Raw genomic sequence first — 20,838 nt, 5'->3', positions numbered from 1 at the left:
CATCACAACTAGATAAATTTGGATTAATGCCTACAGCAATTGCAAACAAGTCATGTGTTCTATATATGCCTTGCTGGCTGAGTGCTTTGCTGGCACCATTGCAAAAATCGAAAGAAGACCAACATTCTTGATCTCTGATGGGGTGGTCCAGCAATCCAACTAATAGTGGTAGAAATGTGTTTAAAACTACATAAATATCTCTTAGTTTTTGATACTTCAGGTAAGAATGCAAACTTCGTGATCCCAGCAACTAGCTACACTCAGGCGAATGGTGGCTTGAAGATTCAGTTACTGCCTTATTTTCAAACTGTGAACTTTTTTCCCCTATTTGCTATGAAATAAAGATGATGTTGGCAAATCTGGCATTCATTGCCCATCTTTGTGAGTGGTTCTGAACTTGCAGTAAGTTACTTGTGAATTTATTTTTTTCTACAAATCATTGACATTTCAAAACAGGTTGTTCTCCCAGTTATATATTCAAATGAATGACAGGCACAGGGGAGCTGTAAACAGGAAAAGACATTGTATCACTTACTGGAGCACATTATTTGCAACATTCTGTGCTAGGAGCTGATTGTTACAAAATGTCCCCATATATTTCAATGTGCAACCAGTTTAGACCAAGTGAATGACATTCAATTTTTTTTTGCCTTCTTTCAGTCATTCTATCAAACTTCTGATTTTTGCATTCAGTTGTTAACTCAGACAGCTAGAACGATAAATAACTATTTAATTTGTGTTACCTTTAATCTGCTACTGATTAGAGATGCAGAGACTACAACCCAGACCCTCGTGCTCCTCCCTTTCCAAATAGTGTAGTTATTTCACAGTTGGATTTCACACTATTTTATTCTTGTTCTGAATACAATGTAGTTAATAAGAAAATTGCAAACTAATTCACCCAATAATTGATTATTAATGTATTATTATCTGAATTTTTCATTGCATGTTACTGTTCTGCCTCAAAAAATACAACAACCCAGATATTTATTATCTTTTTAACTTAAAACCAACTGAAGAACACAGGCTAAATAAAGAGGTGCAGTGTAACCAGCAAATGATGGGTTAAAACAGTCAACCAAATGTTTAATGCCAAGTTTTATGGACATAGATTGGGTTAACTTTGAATATAAAGGTATTGCAGGAAAACAGATGCACACATATACAAAATATGGAAACCCCTGTGTTAGCAGCTACAATACAATAAGGAAAAATAAACTGTTGGACATCACTTTCCAAAAGGCTTCTTAGGAAGTTATTATTTATCTTAAAATAGTATATGTATCTAAATTAATTCTCTGAACCCAACCACTTTTTTTTTCAACTCGATCCATCATACATAAAATAAATCCTCTGCTCCTTATAAGTCTATAAAGTTGCTCCATTGACAAAAGAGTGGTAGAAAGGACCAGTCCTGTCACAAATTTTTGGCAACTGTATTGTCTGCATGACAGGACTGGTATGTTGATACCTGTTCAGATATTGCTTCATCAAATCAGAGTGGTGTCAATCCATTCAATGGACAGTGGTGTAAGATGAATGTCCACAAAATATCAAACATTCCTTGATCAAGTCCTTGCTACTTTCACTCCCAATGAAGTCAGCAGGCTTAATTTATATTTATGAAAATGTCAGTGATCTCTTTCTCGACAAATTTTATTTGGCAAATGTTTGAAGCAAATATATCAAGAGAACTCATGCCTCTTCTTACTGAAAGTTCCACTGAGGTATTTGTAGTGATTCTAACAAAGTCAGCCAAGTGGACCTTATAGAATATAAGCTCCCTGATTGAGGCTGTTAATCTGTCCCAGGGAGGGAGATGTGGCTGACAGATACAAACAGAAGTGTCAGAGGTTCTGTTCACTCTGAGAGCTGGTTCTAATGAAGCTGGCTCAGTGCCAATGACTCTCCATGTGCAAATAAAGGATGACTTGGTGACGGGGTACTGGCCTCTATGAAGTTGTGTCAGTATTAAAAGGAAGAATAGGTGGAATTTGTTCATTATGCCAGAGTCATTGCCAGACACACCCTGCTCTTCCTGCCACCAAAATGTTGCATTCTGATTTCTATGCAGTACAATTACAGACAAGCCAGGATCTGACCCATTTCAGGTCCACCATTTGAAACTGATGCTAGGGAAGCATCCAGGGCTCAACTGGAATTTTGGATCGCAAAATCAATAGAGGGAATTCATAATCTGGCATTAAAGCCACATTAAGATATCAATGATCAGTTGATTCTGTGTGTATGTTACTTCATGCACTTTACCACAATGTGCTGCCAAGCACAGGAATGTTTTTGCAGCAAGTTATTTACAATAATTCAATCCATTTGTGTCCATCACTTGCAGGTTTTCAAGATAAGAAAAACACTGAAGCAAAAATGTATCACGATACCATCCAACATAACTACCAATATAAATTTTCTTCAAAAACATGCACTTTAATTTATGCACAAGGGAAAGGGATAGTGTCCTTGTATTAAATAATCTTACCTTGGTAGAATAATTTAAATCCATGAGCGCTGACAGCAAAGTCACTCGTAAGACGCAATGCAAACACAGACCCAGTACTTGTCACAGGTGCAGGCATCTGGAAACCAGTTAACCTGTATGACAAAGCAAATGGAACGCAATTCATTAAAATTTTAAAAAATCCATAAATTTACATCAATAAAATCTGAACCAATCGTCTAACCAAACAAAAATACATTCCGCTAAGAACAGGGAGCTGGATTTTACATTGGAGGCAGTGGTCCCACATGCCAGACACCCCTAATCCTAAACCTAACCCCACACAGAAAATCTGGGAGGGAGCTGGCTTTTCCAGTTGAAGAGTTTTCCTGCAGCCATTTATTGGGGGATGAGAGTGGGTAAAGGCCTGGGTAGGCTTCCTACTGTGTGGGAGGAACAAATGGAGTCAAAGACTTTGGTGGCAAGGACTGTTAAATCACCTGGAGTCCAGTTAAGGAGCCTAAGGCTCATCGTACCTGCTATTGTCCAAGCAGTAAAAGCAGCTCGGTTGGACTTTTGGAATGGATCTGCTCTGCTGCTGGTGAAATCTTTGCAGTGGTGGCATGAAACTCTTAAGTGGTCATTAACTTCTATTCTATTTTGAGTGCGGAGGAGAGAGGAGATATTACAATTGTATGAAGTAGGTGAAAGCTAAATGCTAGAATGATGGAATGTTTACTGGTTTGGATTTTGTGATTGAGAAAAATGATACTCTATTAGCACTTGCTGTTATTAGATAACAAATTAAAACAGCAACATCTGAGTTTATAGATTCAAACTAAATGTGTTTGTCTGAAAGGTGCCATCAAAGTAATTCTCATCCAGCACTGAAATTCTGATGAAGAGACAGACTAGACTTGAAGTGGTAATACCGTTCTTCTCTCCACAGATGCTGCCAGACCTACTGAGTTTCTCCAGCATTCTCTATGTTTGGTTTTGATTTCCAGAATCTGCAGTAATTTGCCTTTATTTGAGATTACGTCTACATCCTGGTTCAAAAACATTACAAACACTGCTTCCAACTTACTTGGACAATTCCAAACAATGCTTTGTTGATTGGAGATCCTTGTTAAAATAGCCTAACTGTTTTCATACAACGTTTCCTTTCACTACAGGGAGAAAGCTGGTTTCTTACTCTGGCATTCACTTAGACCTAAAATACTGATCACACACAAGGATTGGTGAAACAATAATGTGTGCAATATTTTTGAAGAGAAGACTAATATGCAGGAGACCATATACATGTGCATCTTATTCCTAGCCTGTTGCTCATAGACTGACACACAAGTTATAGGACTGATGCATCATATCTTGTTGAGTTGGGTAGTGATTGACGATAGTCTAAGATACACACCCTCAAAAGTATATGCACATCATATCATGATAATATAAAGCATGTCTCTTACACTTTAGTAGCAACTAATCAGTACAGTTATTTGTGTCTTTCTTCTTTTCTTGAATAAAATCAATTTCTGTAACCTTCAGATGTTCCCATACATTGGGCTAATTAACCATTTTACTTTTCCTTTCCTTGTGCACAACGCTATAGAATATTCATGAAGGATGTTGCCCTAATTAACATACTCTGAAATCAGACATGTTTGAAATGTCACTGCTACGTTATAGTGCTTTAATGGTATGCTCAGGCATTTTTGTAAATATTTACTGATGTCATTCCTTGCTTGGTCTCCAGTACCTAACCATCCCTGGTATCTCCTTCCTGTATGTCTTTGAGCCCCTATGTTCATTCCTCTCATTTTTCACAGTTTAACCCATTTAATTAATTTTCTGCAGTTATTTTTCAACACAATTTACATTGTTATTGTTGTGGTTATGCAAAATGCATTTATCTGTATAAGAATCTATTCTTCTTAAAATTTGTCATCAGTTACTGAAAAAAAATTCACTTAATCTTTACAGTTAGAGGACATTTTGTTTCAGGTCTGCACTATAAGTGTGTTATAGAAACACAAAAAATAGGAGCAGGGGTAGGCTAATCAGTTCTTCAAGCCTGCTCCACCATTCAATAAAATCATGGCTGATCATCCAACTTAGTAACCTGTTCCTATTCTCACCCCATACCCTTTGATCCCTTTAAACCTAAGAATTATTTCTAACTCCTTCTTGTAAACATTCAGTGCTTTGGCCTAAACCGCATTCTTTGGCAGAGAATTCCAAAGGCTCACTGCACTCTGGGTGAAAACATTTCTCCTCATCTCAGCTCTAAATGGCCTACACCACCTGCATGCTTATCTTCGGTGACTAGTGTACAAGGACACTCTAGACTCATTGCACCACCTCCTTTCCCAATCTATCAACATTCAGATAATAATTTACCTTCCTGTTTTGCTATATTTATCCACATTATACTTCATCTGTCATGCATTTGCCAACCCCCTTAACTTGTTCAAATCACACTGAAGCGTCTGTGTCCTCTTTACACTTCACCCTCCCACCCTGCTTTGTGTCACCTGCAAACATGAGAACATAAGAACTAGGAGCAGGAGTAGGCCGCCCAGCCCTTCTAGCCTGCTCTGCCATTCAATAAGATCATGGACTCAGATCCACTTACCCGCGTTCTCACCGTATCCCTTAATTCCTTTATTGTTCAAAAAAAATCTACCTTATCTTTAAAAACGTTTACTGAAGTAGCGTCAACTACTTCACTGGGCAAGGAATTCCATAGATTAACAACCCTCTGGGTGAAGAAGTTCCTTCTCAATTTAGTCCTAAACTTGGAGATGCTACACTTAGTTCCCTCATCGACCTCATTAACATACATATTGCAAATAGCTGGAGTCCAGGCAGTGATGTCTACACCACTCCAGTGGTCACTGGGTGCCACTCAGAAAATGATCAGTTTATTCCTAATGTTTTCTTCCTGTCAACTAGCAATTTCTCAATATACCCTCAATACCATGCAATTTAATATTGCACGCTAAACCTCTAATGTGAGACATGATTGAATGCCTTCTGAGTGTCTTTTTAGCATCATTAGAGGTTCTTCATTTCTGAATATTCTATACAAACTCGTGACTTTTTTTGTCTTCAAAAGTACAATTGCAATAGACTTTAAAGGCAAAATACAAACAATTGCAGCCAGGTTAAGGATTAATGGGGTGAGAAATTCCCAGCAACTGGCATTAGGTGAGAATCTTGATGAGATCTAAACATCTTCTGATTTTCCGCAGAGTAGTATTGAAGGCAAACATGGAAACACCTTGAACACGATGGGTGAGCAATTACCGAATTGTTGAGATTGTTAAGAATTATAAGCTGCTTTAGCTTTGAGACTGGATTTCTGAGCTACATAACCTGTTTTGTTACTGGTCTATAATTCATCAGGGTCACTAGGGCACTTGTATACTAGCAAAAGCTTCACCAGTGAAACTGACAAGCTGTAAAATTTCAATCTGTTGCAATGAAGACTCCAACAATGGTCAGATAAGAAACTGCTGTTTTAGACATTGCTTCATTCAAAGAGCGCTTAGACTGCTTGGCCATTACCTCAAACTTCTTGGAAGGCAATTTACCTGTCTAGCACTTCACTTCACCCACCTTCATTATCATTTTCCTTGTGGCAGCCATCATGGTGGCCTGTGAACAGCTGATCTAATTCGATCTCCTATCTCGAATGGCACCATTAGAGCCTCCAGCTCCAGCAAGAGCGGGGAAAAGGAAATAGCAGCAGCTGTTTCCCCATCAGCTGTGTGCCACTCCACAGGACAGAGGGGATGAACACCAATATTTCATCTGACATTGGTGCAATCCCTATGTCAGGGTCTAGTGGCAGAGGATTTAGGTCAGTTGACGCAGTGTGCAACAATTCTTCAGAGACTCAGGAACTTATGGAAAGTTATTATGGCATCTGCAGCCTTCTGAAACAAGGGCATAGATGAATAACAAAGTGCATACTTAGAATCCCTACAGTGCAGATAGAGGCCATTCGACCTATCTAATCTACACCAACCCACCAAAGAGCATCCCACCTCGACCCACAAAACTGACTAAACTGTGTAGCACCCATTTGTATTGAATTTTCAAGAACTTGGGTGACTTACAGTAATTCAGCACAATGAGAAAGAAATGTAGTCAGGACTTTTTATTAGCACATATTGGAAATACAAATCAAGATAGTCCACTATCCTAGTCCATTGTTTCCTAGCCACTGATTTTCATCGTTGGAAAATCTCAGGCTAAAACTGTAGACTGTCCAAAATGCAAAGCACATCAGGAGAGGGCTAGCAGAAAATCCTACCGGTAATAGTCTAAAAACATTGAAAAACTAGCATGCATGTCATGCAAGTAATTGGGAAGGCAAATGGTTTATTGGTCTTTATTGAAATGGGATCAGAATATAAGAATAAAAACATCTTATTACAATTTTATAGGGCTTATCTCAAAGCCTGGAATACTGTGTGGAATTTTGATCTTCATATCTTACATTGGAGGTAGGATAGTGAAAGTTCACAAAATTGGTTCCAGGAATAAGAGGGTGCCACCACCTTCTGACTGATACCTCACATTCAGTCTATCTTTGCTCCTATATCCATTTGCCACCAAGTTTGCCACTGATAGGAAATAACTATCAAGGCAAAAAGATATTCTGCCTTACATACAAATGAATGATGTGTTATACGGACTCAATAGCTGCATGATGCTACATATGAAGGCTTTACCTCACAATACTAGTGGATTCTATCAATGTGCAAGTTCCTTCAGTTGTTTGCAACAGGTAAAGCACTGACCTTACCTAACCAACTGGTGCTTGCAAAATTAAAAACACTGTCCAATATTAGATGTGATTTTGCAATTGGACAACATTGGTTAAATAATCCAAAGAAAGCTAAAATTTATGTTAAAAACCAATCAATTTTGTGAATTGGGATCACAATGTGGCTTCTTCGCTAATACTTGAAGCTACATATATTAACACATCAGGGCATTTTTTAAAAAAGCAGAGAGAACGTACACACACTTTGTCTGTTTCAACTTAACAACCAGTCTCTCGTTCAATCTTCAGACAATACCTTGACCAATTAGAGTTAATTTACGTGCTTTAAATTTAAATAGATCTTGGCAGCTAGCTGTCAGTCCTCATCTAACTGATATATTCTTCATGGCAACACCTCTACCAACAAACACCTCTACTTGTTAGTCATTCCACAGTCTCTTCTCATACATTATAAAATGTGTTCTCCTTTACATTGGTATTCTTGCAAATGTCCTAATGAGTGCAAGACAAAAAGCTTTGGTAAAATTGGTTTTCAGAAATACACAAGTTCTGTACCACAAAATGACTATTCCCACAAATCATTATTCTGATTTGCATAAGTTAAAACCCTTCCCTGAGTTCAAGAATCAGCTTTTGTATTCAGAAGAAAATGATGGGTCTATACTGTACTGACATTGATCTGCAATGGTATTGTATTAACTTGAATGTTACTGAGGAATGAAAGTAATAAGTAGAAGTCAGTGAAATGTAGTTGAAAAATGGCTCAAATGAATACAGTGTAAAACGATCAAGGTCAATTGGTGTCACTGTGTTTTCTTTGAAAGATAACTTTTTGTTGATACAAGAATATCTAGAATAAGAATAAGATTAAAAAAATTATACCTTCTTTCATATTTCTGTTTCTCATTCGATGTGCAGAGGGATATTTGTTATTTGTGCTTGGAATAAACAAATGCGTCAGCACTGAAGATGGAGGGAAAATTTGAAAAATCAAGTTCAAATGGGTTAAAAGTAGAACATATTAACCATGGACTGTGTATGTTGATGCTCAAGGAATGTTTGAAAGTGAAAGATCTGGCAAACATGCATTGACATAGATTTCTGCTTGGTCATACATCAATTTCATCCACTTTTCTATCTTACCTTACATTTACCAAAAGCCGCAACAATCTTTGACAGGTCTAAGTGGTGGAGTTTTTCAATGAGGAATTTTCTGGCTCTCAGTGCCTTAAAGGGGAACTAAAATCTGCACTGAAAGATCAACATGTTGGCCTTGTAACTATTTTGCACCAATCTACATATTTTGTTTGATCTATAGGGGCTACATGGAACAGTCTACAAAATTTGAAGTTGTGACTTTTGCTTTCTTCATTTGCCTTTAACAGGGAGTTATGGATTTGGAGTGGAGAGAGAAGACCGAATGTCTGTTAATATTGACTCAATTTTGAAATGGGCTTATCACTCATTGTTCCAACAATTTCTTTGTTTCAGGCATTGTGCTATAGAAGTCATAATCCTATGATGGAAATAGGGCTACAATTTTGATATTAGATCACAACTATTTGAAGCCAGCATCTTACAGACTCCAAACAGTTTCATCAGTAATGGAATCAAATCTGTCCACTTTTTAATGTAAATGTTGAACATTTTTTAGTGTGATCTGGAGAAGCAACAGAGTTCTGCTGAGGCTCACATAAATAATCAGCCTTGCTGGGGCCCCCTTTTCTTCACCCACTCAATTAATGTCAGTGTACAAGTTCCAATCAAATCTCCACCCATCATTTCTCATCTAAATCCATTGTCCTACCCATCTTTTCCCTTATTCCTCATATGCTTGTCTGGTTTTCCCTTAAATGCATCTGTATTGTTTAACTTCAAACACTCCATGATGTTGCACATCATGTTTCACATTCTTCAAACACTTAGGGTTCAGAAGTTCCTTTTGAGTTTCTGTTGGATTTTTTTTTTCTAATGATTATCTTATGTTGGTTGCAGCCAGGCCAAAAATCTATTTCAGCAGATTGTACATGGTGATGGTAATGCTGTAACTCCAGTGAGCCATGATGAAACTGATCCTCATATCCCAGCACATGTTCCGGTCCTCAGAGAGGAATAAGGAAAATGAATCCTTTGGGGAGTCACTCAAACTGGAACTCGTGGTCTCTTTTACAGAAAATTATCTCTGAAAGTCTCTCCTTTAATTTGAAATGAAGCAGAACATTCTTCTGGGAGGGAGAGCACGTACTGAATCTTTTCCCATAGACAGGCCCATGTATCACAAGGAAAGAAATTCAAACCAAAACCTATGGAAGTACAAGTGACAGCTTTTACACCTTTAAACAGAAAAAGCAATAGCTGCTTTTTGAAGACAGACTTACACATACACACACACACACGAATGACGACTATACGAAGCAGCTCCTGCTGTGAAGAACATGGTGAACTCTGTGTTAACAACAAAGTAAAATATTTGTAAAATATGTTTTTTTTCTTGCTTGAAAGAAACGTGAAAAGATTGATGTAACTTGGGGAGATTTCAGGAACAAGGAGTCATCAAGTTGGGTCTCTGGAGGAACACAGCAGGCCAGGCAGCATCAGAGGAGCAGGAAAGTTGGTGTTTCAGGTTGGGACCCTTCTTCAGAAATTGTGTTGTCTCTGACTCCAGCATCTGCAGTTCTTGTTATCTATCAAGGTGGGTCTTGCTGGTTGAAATCAGTTTTTGAATACTCAAGCCTACTGGACAGATTTTTGAAGGACTTTGGATGATTTGACCTGGTCTAACAAGGAGAAGTAAGCCTACTGGAAAGCTGGGAGAAACATGGCACTTAATTTTATATAGCTATTCATCTGTCACATGACAGGTGTTGTCAAAGGAGTTTGAAGATACATTTCAATTGCCTTAATTAGTGAAAGTAAAAGCATCTTTTCTTAGTTTGGCTATTAGTTACCTGGCTTAAATGATGTTTAGTCTATGTTGATTTTAGTTTGCTTGTTGCAGTAAAAATCTTAAAATGTGAAATTTTATTCTTTGGTTATTTCTGTTTGTCCCTGGGACGTCAATTTCTTTTTGAAAAAGTCCCCTCAGTCTCAAGAAGGGATAATAACAATAGTGAAAATAAATTATTAAAAATAAACAGAACAAATCTGCTGATCATTTCAATACAAGAATCCCTTGTACACTCAACTTAAAAATGCCAGCCATTTTTGATGCCACCAAACTACAAGACCAAAATATTTGATTGGATGTAGAATGCTCTAGGAAGGCCTTTCATTTTGAAAGGATTTATACAAATTGATGTTATTTCTTGACTAATGTACTCAAAGGGTTCAGATGATTCCTGGAAATTGCTTAGTAGGAGCAAATTACTGTAGATGCTGGAATTTGTACTGAAAACAACAAAAAATGCTGAAGATCATAGTGGGTCAGGAACCACCCACAGAGAGAAAGCAAGCCAATGTTTCAAGTCTAGATGACTCTTCATCAGAGCTGCTGTGACACGTGGAGGGGGCAGCATTTATGCAATGGTAGGGGGGAGTGGTCTTCTGGGGGAAAAAGGTATTGACAGAGTAGATTAAGTGATTGGAATGTGAGAGAGGCAGAATAATGGTGTGTCTAACTGCCAGACTGGAAAGAACATACAGTCCCACTGGGTGGGGGAGAAGACATGATGTCAGAGAATGTAAAAAGTAAAGCGAAACAAAAGGGAAGGAATAGAAATGGATTCACAATCTGAACGTGTTGAACTCAATATTAAGTCCAAAGGGTTGTAAAGTGCTGAGTCTGGAGATGAGATGTTGTTCCTTCGGTTTGCGCTGTGATTCACTGGAACACTGCAGCATGCTGAGGACAGACAAGTGGGCATGTGAGCAGGATGCTGCATTAAAACAACCAGATCGTTGGGGTCATACTTGTGCATGGACCAGAAGAGTCCTGCAAAGCGGTCACCAAGTTCACATTTGGTTTCTCCAATGTTGAGTAGGCTACTTTGGGTGCAGAAAATACAATACACCAGTTTGGAGGAGGTACAGGTGAAATGCTGCTTTACCTGGAATGACTGTTGAGGCCCTTGGATGGTGAGCAGGGTGGAGGTGAAGGGGCAGGTGTTGCACTTTCTGTGGTTTCATGGGAAGATACTGTGGGAAGGGGGCAGTGGTGTTGGTGGTTGAGGAATGGACTAAGGTGTCCCCGAGGGAACGGTCTCTGTGAAATGCAGACGGGGGAGCGAGGAGAAGATGCATTGGCTGGTGGTATTCCGCTAGAGTTGTCTGAAATGGAGGAGAATGTTCCTTTCAGAGCATAATCATTTAAACCTCTAACCTCTTCATAATTAAAACTCTACAGCCCCTTTAACATCCCTGGTAAGTCTCCTCTACATCCTCTCCATTGCTTTTGCATTCCTCCTACAATGTGGATTCCAGAACTGCACATATACTCTAACTGTGGCCTAACCAACTTCTTACAAAGTTCCAGGACAACCTCCCTGCTCTTAAAATCTATGTCTCAGCTAAAAAAAGCAAGTGTCCCATCTGCCTTCTTAACTACTTTATCTATCTGTTTCGCTACCTCAAGGAACTTGCACATCAAGGTCCCAATGACCCTCAGTCCTTCTAATGGTCCTACCATTCAACATGTATTCCCTTGCCTTTCTTGTCCTTCTCAAATACATCACCTTGCACTTATTGGGATTGAATGCTATTTGCCGCTGATCAGCCCATCTATATCCTCCTGTAACTTAAGGCTATCCTCCTCGTTATTTACATCACCAATTTTTGTAAAATCTGTAAATTTACTGAACCTCCTTCATTCAATTCTAAAATAGTTATATATAACACAAACAGCAAGGACCCTAACACCAATCCATAAGGAGCTCCACTGGACACAGGCTTCCAGTAACAAAAGTATCCCTCGCCTATCATCTTCTACTTCCTGCCACTCAGCCAATTCAGTTTCCAATTTGCCAAATTTTCTTCAATCACAAGCAGCCTCACTTGCTGTCTCTCAATGCACTTGCCGTCTCAAAGTATGTTTCCTCACTTCCTTTTTTTTTAACAGTCATATTACATCGATGTGATCCCGATTCCCAACCCTTCCACCAACAAGGACAGACGTTACTTCAAGGCCATCTTCAATGTACCATGGGCCAGCTGAAAACTCATTAGCCTTTCAGTTCAAATTGTAGAACATAATTTAGTCACAGTGGACACCCAAAAGATTCAGTTTCCTGGCACCCTGCAGGCAATCTTTACTCTGCCTTCCCTCACGCAGGGAATTTTGGTCCTAAGATTACAGCCTCTGAGCCAGAAGGGTATGACTCCATGTCCCACTCTAAATACTTCAGTAAAAAACACAAATTAATACTGCAGAGAATTTTGGGCAGCACGGTGGCTCAGTGGTCAGCGCTGCTGCTTCACATCACCAGGGACCCAGGTTCAATTCTGAACTTGGGCGACTGGCCATGCAGAGTTGCACATTCCCCCTGTATCTGTGTGGGTTTCCTCTGCCTGTTCCCATTTCCTCTCACAGCTCAAAGATGTGCAGGTTAGGTGGATTGGCCATACTAAATTCCCCATAGTGTCCAGGGATGTGTATGCTAACTGGATTAGCCATGGGAAATGTAGGGTTACAGGGATGGGGTGGGTCTGGGTGGGATGCTCTATCGAGGGTCAGTATGGACTCGATGGGCCAGATGGACTTCTTCCACACTGTAAGGGTTCTATGCTTCTATAATGCTGCACTGTTCCTGACTTTTGGATAGAATTTTAATTCAAGGCCTTCTCTGCCCTCTTAAGTGGTTGTAAAAGATACCATAGCACTGTTTGTTGGGAAGGTATCCCTAATGTCAACCAATATTTATCCCACAATCAATTGCATGAAGAAAAGGTTATCTGGTGATAAGAAATTGTTCTTTGTGTGGTTTTGCGATGTGTAGATTGGCTGCTACATTCTGTTGCATAATAACAATGACTATATTTATTATATCAATGGTTCCAGAGCATTTTGGACGATACTGAAATCATGATAAATGCTTCATAAATGCCAGTCTGTGATAGGTCAGTGTCTGAGAGATTATGTCTTTAATCGTCTAACTTTTCCTGAGTAACTACCTACATCATTTCATTAGAACCCTCTAAATTCTCTGATTTAAAAGGAATATTTTCAAAAGGTTTCAGGCATAGGCCAGCAGAATTCTTAATTTCTCAAATAAATCCTTTGGTGTCTGCTCTGATGGGGATTCATGGCGATCCCCATGTGCAAATCCTATTTACACTGGAATAATGACTCTCTGGCCAGCAGGAAATGCAGGCCAATATGTGATATGTAACAAACGGGTTAAAGCATAGCAGTGTGAAGGAAGTATATTAACCAGAATACCCAGGAGAAGTTGACGTTCTTTAAATCTTTTCAATGTTGAAATAGATGTGAAAACATAAAAACACAAGAAATAGAACCAGCAGACCCCTTGACTTACTCCAACATGCGACAAAATCTTGGATTGTCCTATTCCCAATGTTGCTCGATTTCCTCCCAGCCAAAAGACCTTTGATCTCCATTTTGAATATATTCAGTAACTGCTTATTAACAGCCGCCTGGGGTAAGAAATTCCAAAGGATCAAACCTTCTAAAGCTAATGCAAGCTTGGTTTGTGATTTCCATAATGTATCACTCTTTCCGGCCTGAAATGAAGTGTTTGGCTAGATTTCTCAGTTCCAAGATCGGGGCCTTCAAGTCACAATCTTATGATTCAGAGGTGCATTTGTTTCCAAAATTTTGTTAAGATATCCCTTGAAGGTTTCAATGTAATCGGCTCTTCACTTTTAATTTCACTTTCATTGCTGCATAGTGCTGCATTAGCTACTCATTCATGATAATTCAGTTGTCTTTTCACAAACATTTTAAGTGCATTTTGCAAAGCAGAAACTCTGAAAGCATGGATAGTTGAACTAACACACTCCCCTCTGTACACACATCTCTTTTAAATGTGACCCTCATGAATAGGTTTTGTCACCTTCCCTTGCTCTCAATCACCTCACAAAACCAGCACACAGAAACTAAAATCTCACAGATTGATCCAAAATGGTCATTTCACAACATTCACAAGAATGAATTTAATTTAGTCATAAATTGTCCTTGATCAGTTAGGTTTTCTGGAATGCTTCACATTCAAGAAAAGAGACGTTTATTGCTCATAATGTTTGATAGTTTCAGGATAAAGGAAGTCCGACAAAGGACTAAATTGTATTATCACAGCTTGCATCAGTACTGATGCTGACACAAAGGCCAATTTGTTACACCGTGAAACTAAAAATCAATTTCATTCAGTGACATAAAGAGGAAGTTAGCACTGCAGGATGAATAATAAAGCGCTCATTTAATTCTATTTGTGGAATGCACTCACACTAGGGCAGCAGGAATTATGGCAGGGCATTGCAATAAAATCACTTTTATTGGAATCTTAAAATGGGTTACTCCTACATTTTAATTTTCTCAAGAAATGACAGATTTTGGACGAAACATGCTTTGGTACTGTTATACAGAATTATTTTCCATGTAGGTGACTGACAACTTCACTGACATTTTAACTGGTATTATAACTTGTCTTCACCTAAATGCAACAGGATATGCTTACTTACTTCTCTTTGCTGTGACTCTCATTCTGCTTACTTTTATGTCCTATTCTGTTCTGTAAATAGTGTCACAATTCGAGTACCATACAAAAATATTAACGGCACAAGATTCGCACTAATGAGTGTAGATCTAGTTTGTAAAATACAACCATCAGCGTTGTGATCATGTCACTGGAATTAAAGCAGAAAATGTCATTGTTAAAACATGTGTCCAAATCATCAAATTTACCTATCCTTAAGTGCTAGAAATCTTAATGTAAATAGCCTCTATGATCTAAAAGATAATCTTTAATTATACAAATTTTATTAAATCTTTGAATGTGAACACTATATGCAGGAGAGATGTACAACAATTTGCCACAAAGATTTAAAATTTCTTGAGTGATTGCTAACCTCAATAAATCGGGCTGTAGACCATTTCTTTCTTGGTAAATTTTTCAGAACAATTTAGCGTTGGCAGAAATGAGACTCCATAGTTTCAGTTGTTCCCTGTCTGGGCCATAAACAATGTTCATGGTAAACTGCATGACCGCAGTGATACACACAAGTTGTCCTATTTAAATTCCCAGCATGTTCAGCTGTTGCAACAGAATTTAAAGTGGTTATACACTTAAATAAATCTCACATACACTCCAAAAGCAAATAAAAGCAACAAACATCAAGTGGCATTGGAGGAATTCATATTTCAACACGGAAGAGGTCCTAACACTGTTGAGTACAAACCTTACCTTTCTGTAATATCATATGCATAAATCTAGCAAATTCCTGAAACTTGGTGGAGGTTAAAGGAGGCCTGCTATTTTTGTGTGGCTTGTAACAGAAAAGCACAACTTTACCAGTAATTTGAACAATTAAGAGCTGTTACTGGCATGTTTCTCACAAACCCATTTCAAAAGTGACGCTACACTTATACTGTAATGCAAATTCAATTCATTCTAATTTACCAGACAGTCTATGATTGATTGATCATTAGTGATCAATTATAAAGTGAAGTCAAACAGAATCTGTAAGATTTCTAAAGATTTATGTTATCCAAAAATTCAGTGCAGGTGAATTGATTAGGTGGAAAGAAAGAGAGAAGGAAGGAAGGAAGAATGCAAGTGATGTTTATATAACAATTCACACAACCTCAGTGTGTTTCAAAACACTTTACACGAATTGTACTTTTTTGACACACTGCAATAGCAGGAAAGTTTTAGCCAGGTCCCTCCCATAGTCCTGAAACAACATCTAAATTATTTCTTTTAGGCATTGATAAATGAATAAATCTTGTTTCAAACACCGGGAAAATTCTGCTTCCCTTTTTCAAATTGTGCTATGGGATCCTTTTTAATCCACCTGAGATGGTAAATGGAATCTTGGCTTAAAGTCACATCTGAGAGATTGCACTTCTATTTCTGTATTATAGCCTCCATTACAAGGAAAGAAAAATATACTTGCATTTATTTAGGGCGTTTTTGAACTGATAATGTCCAAAAGTTGTGGAAAGACAAAGCAGTATGTTTGAAATGTGGCAGGCAATTTATGATTAGCAAGATCCCAAAAACATCAATGGACTAATAAACAGTTTGCCAGTTTCAACTATTCATGAAGGGATATTCATTGTGCAGTACAATAGGAGAAAGATTCTTTGCTCTTTCACATAACATTATGGGATCTTTTGCATTCACCTACATGTACATATTTGTAAAGGATCACATAGGAATGATAGGTGACGCATGAAATCGCTGAAGCAAGGTAAAGTCTGTACAGAAATGCCTTCATTGTATCAAGCCAGGTAACAGGTAAACAAATAATTGATGATAACTTCCCCAGTAGTACAAACTCAGAATCACAGAAGTGGTATGTAGCAGAAGGAGGCTAATCAGCCCATCTTTCCTGCACCAACTCATGAAATGAGCATCATTATCTAGTGCCAATCTCTTGCTTTTCTTCATACCTCCACAAATTATTTTTTATTCAAATGACCATCTTGAACGCCTCAACTGAACCTACCTCCACCAAATTTCCAGGCAGTATATTTCATACCCTAACTATATGCAGAATGAAAAAGTCTTCCCTCATTTCACCCTTGCTTCTTTTGCAGATCACTTTTAATCCACATCCTTTCGTTCTTATTGTTTTTATTGGCAGGTAAGGTTTCTTCTTATCTACTCTATCCAGGCCGCTCATGGCTTTGAAAACCTAGGTCACATCTCCTCCTCACCCTCTTCTTTCTAAGAGGAACAATCCCAATTTTTTCAATCCATCCTCACAATGAAGTTTCTTATCTCTGGAATCAATCTTGTAAACTATTTCTGCAATCTCTCCAATGTGTTCATATCTTTCCTATCATGTGGTGCACAGAACTGTACACAAATCGAGGCATAGTGTCAGAGAGGTCAAAAACACAGAAAAAGCCCCTTTGGCCTATCAAGTCTGCACCAAAAGCAGCCACTGATCCCTCCAATGGAGGAAATGTATATTCTTGTCTACCTGTCTATGCCCCTCATAATTTTATACATGTCAATTACGATTCCCTTAAGTCTCCTCTGCTCCAGGGAAAATTTCCCCAGTCTATTCCAATCTCCCTTCTTAATAACACTGCGGCTGAGGTCTAAAAAGGTTTTGTGTAATCTGTAAACTTTGAAATTGTCCCCTGTATACCAAGATCATGATTGTTAATGTACTATCAGGGTAAACAAGGATCCCAGTAACAACCTGGGCAACTCCACCGAAAGCCTTTGTCTAGTCCAGAATATATACATTGGCCATTATTGTATGTTCCTGTCACAGTCAACTTTATGACTAACCTTTTTATTCTATGACTGACAACTTTTCTCACACGTCTGTGTGGCACAATGTCAAACGCCTTCTGAAAGTCTCTGTACGTGACGTCAATTATGTTACCCTCATCAAACCTTTCTGACACCTCTTCAAAAAAAAACTCCAGCAAGTTAGTTAAACCTGATTTCCCCCTTAGGAATCAATGCCAAGTCAATCTGTTCAATCAACCAACTCATAGAATACAACAAAAATATTTGACCTATTCTTCAGGTGCCAGATCTTTCCAGGTTATGAAATCCAGATGTGAATACACTCAAAGTTTTAAAAAAAATCTCCGCAATTTTCTGCGTTCTTTTCTTTTAAATCTATGATTTCAAGTTGAAATTTTTCGACAAGGAGATATGAAGTCAAAGGTTTTTGACTTATCAGGATTGGGAACCAAGAAATCAAATTACAAAGAAAACATCAATTTATGAGGCATGAGAAGGAGGTACTAATTGGTTGGATCAATGTTCATGAAATGACATCATTATCTAGTGTTAATCTCCTGCTTTATCTCATACACTTGTAAACCATTTTTTAATCAAAATAGCCATCTTAAATGGCTTAAAAACAGAAGTTGCTGGAAAAGCTCAGCAGGTCTGGCAGCATCTGTGAAGAAAAAAATCAGAGTTAACATTTTGAGTCCGGTGACCCTTCTTTTGGTTTTTGTATTGAATGGTTCAACTGAACCTTACTCCATCACACTTCCAGGCAGTGTATTGCATACCCTAACTAATTGAAGAGTAAAAAAGTCTTTCCTCACTTCACCCTTGCTTGTTTTGCAGATCACTTTAGATCTACATCCTTTCATTCTTGTTATTTTCATGGGCAGGAAAGCTTTCTCCCTACCTACCCTATCTAGTCTGTAGATACATCAGAAACTGCTAACTGTCCATCTTTGATGGATTATTAATCTCTGACCAGGTAGTAGATTTTAATTTGTCAAAATATTACTATAGGGTATGCAGCAATCACCATGTGCAATCTCCATAACCATTTTCTCAATGATTAAGGTACAATTTTTGAACAATTCCTTTTGTTGACAAAAAAAAAGGGTTCTGACTGTGAATGTATGCAGCTGCTAGCATGTGCGAGTGATCTCAAGTCAATAACACACTTACCAGGGTAAATAATTTCTCTCCACTTGCTTTATCATTTAAATTTTAAACTACTCTATTAAGTCTTACTTTAACATTCTTGTTTCCGAGAACAATCCTCACATCTTTACATGACTGAAGTTCCTTTCCCCAGTATGATTCTGATAAACTTTTGTTAAATCCCTCCAGAAACTTGACATCCTTCTGAGAATGTGATCCTCAGAATTATGCACAATGCTCCAACTAATTATTATAAGATTTCTTTTTGTTTTGTCATAATAAACTTGAGTATGCAGATATTTTAACATTGTATGTTAATATTAACCTTTATTCATGTGAACTGAGCTTTCACTAGTTTGATTGCGAAACTTTGAATGTAGAAATTGAAAACTGCCAAATTAAAATTGAAAAAGATGTAATAACTTCTGTTTTCAGACTAAAATCAATGCACAAAATAACATGAAAAGGATTCATTGCCATTTGTAACTAAAAATAACATGAATTTAGACGACTAAACTTTTGGTTTTCATTTATTTCAATATGATCTAAATGCTAATTTCTTGCAAGTGAAAATGTGGGTGGACATTAGTTGAGTCTTCAATAGAGCAAATTAAAATTACTGTCATAACCCACCTACCTCCGATCCACCAATTCTAAATTGCACATGCACAAATAGTCATAATTAGAGAAGTAGTGTTGGATGAAAACATTTTTTAATGCACTTGTGGACAGGTGAGACAATAGTGGGAGGGAGGGTGGGAGTTTAGGTCATTTCGAACGTGATTTGGTTGCAACCAGCCCACAAAAACAGGAACAGCCTCATCTTCACAAGATTGCATTTGCATTTGTACAGACCTGAACTTTGAGCTTTGGTTTATGGCCAATACCTATTGAAGGCTGAGAATATTTTTTAAAAATCACCTTGGTGCATCAATAGATAACCAATTTTCCATGGTGTAAAGACCACATGTTTTTATTTTTTTTTCTTTTTTGGATTGTCGGACCAAAATGCGAAAAGAAAAGACAATGCTTTCCACTAAGATCTGTGGAAGGAGATGTTGCAGTTGTCAAACAAGTTACTGGGACTCAGTGTGAGCTGTATTGACACTGTCGCCTTGGTCAAGCAGTGGGGGAAGATTCATCAGCACCAGGGGGTTGTATTCAGGGCAGTTTTACCTAGAGACAGCAATTGATTAGTTTTTTTTTTAATCAATCAGTGGCAGTTCAATGGATCGGGAGTGCTCAGCATAACAACTATTCTTTTAGAGGCTACTCTTTTCTTGTCCCAGGCTGTGTGCAGACAGTATTGTGGCAGAAAGTCCCTTAAGACTAAAAAAGAACCTATTTCCTCTTTGAGCAGAGAAGTAGCAAAGAAATGGAAGATAGCGAGCGACTCTCACTCATCAATTATCTACAAGCTGCTGCCTCTAACCAGTATTGACAGACTGAACAATTAATGTGCCAACTGTCCAGTGTCTTCAGCAAAGTGTTGAGAGGACTTGGGCCAAAGCAGATCAGAGTTCAGGAAGACATGGTGGAAACTAAAGGAATACTCACTGAATCCTGTGGAGCAGTGCTATTAAACTGTTTTGTCCACTCATAAAACCTAGGTGCAATTTGAATTCAACAAATTTCTGGAATTAAGAGTCTAATGATGACTATGAAAGTGTTGTCAAGAAAAAAAAGATGTCCATTAGGGAAGGAAACTTTCCTGATTTAGCATACTTGTGACTCCAGAGTAAAGTGGTTGACTCTTAACTGTTCTTTGGGTAATTGAGTATAAGCAGTGTTGGTCCACATCTAATGAATAAAGCAAAAAAAAAAAACAATTTATCTGTAATAACTGTAGTTTCTTTTCAGTATAGAAACCTGATTGCTTTATTCTATTACTTTTATTGATTTTACAAGGAAGGTAACTTTGGAATTTTTAGTTATTTTTATAAAGTCTTTAATTTTGTGATAGACCTGGGAGTAGTCAGCTTGGAGTATCAATGGGTCATGACGACAGTTTCAAATGTATTTCATTAAGTCCAACTCACATGGTTGTTAACCAGAAACTC

General features: G+C 38.0%; 1 protein-coding gene across 1 annotated transcript in view; it reads right to left on the bottom strand.

Moving 5' to 3' along the window:
- Positions 1-20,838, bottom strand: part of csmd3b (CUB and Sushi multiple domains 3b) — a 1,719,816-nt gene that overhangs the window by 1,427,059 nt on the left and 271,919 nt on the right. The window contains 1 exon segment of the mRNA XM_048595770.1: positions 2,495-2,607. Coding sequence (XP_048451727.1) covers positions 2,495-2,607 — 113 coding nt within the window.

Source organism: Rhincodon typus, chromosome 4, assembly GCF_021869965.1.
Source record: "Rhincodon typus isolate 14 chromosome 4, sRhiTyp1.1, whole genome shotgun sequence".
Lineage (NCBI taxonomy): Eukaryota > Metazoa > Chordata > Chondrichthyes > Orectolobiformes > Rhincodontidae > Rhincodon > Rhincodon typus.
Note: the sequence above shows the minus strand (reverse complement) of the source record. Positions and strands in the feature narration are given on the sequence as shown.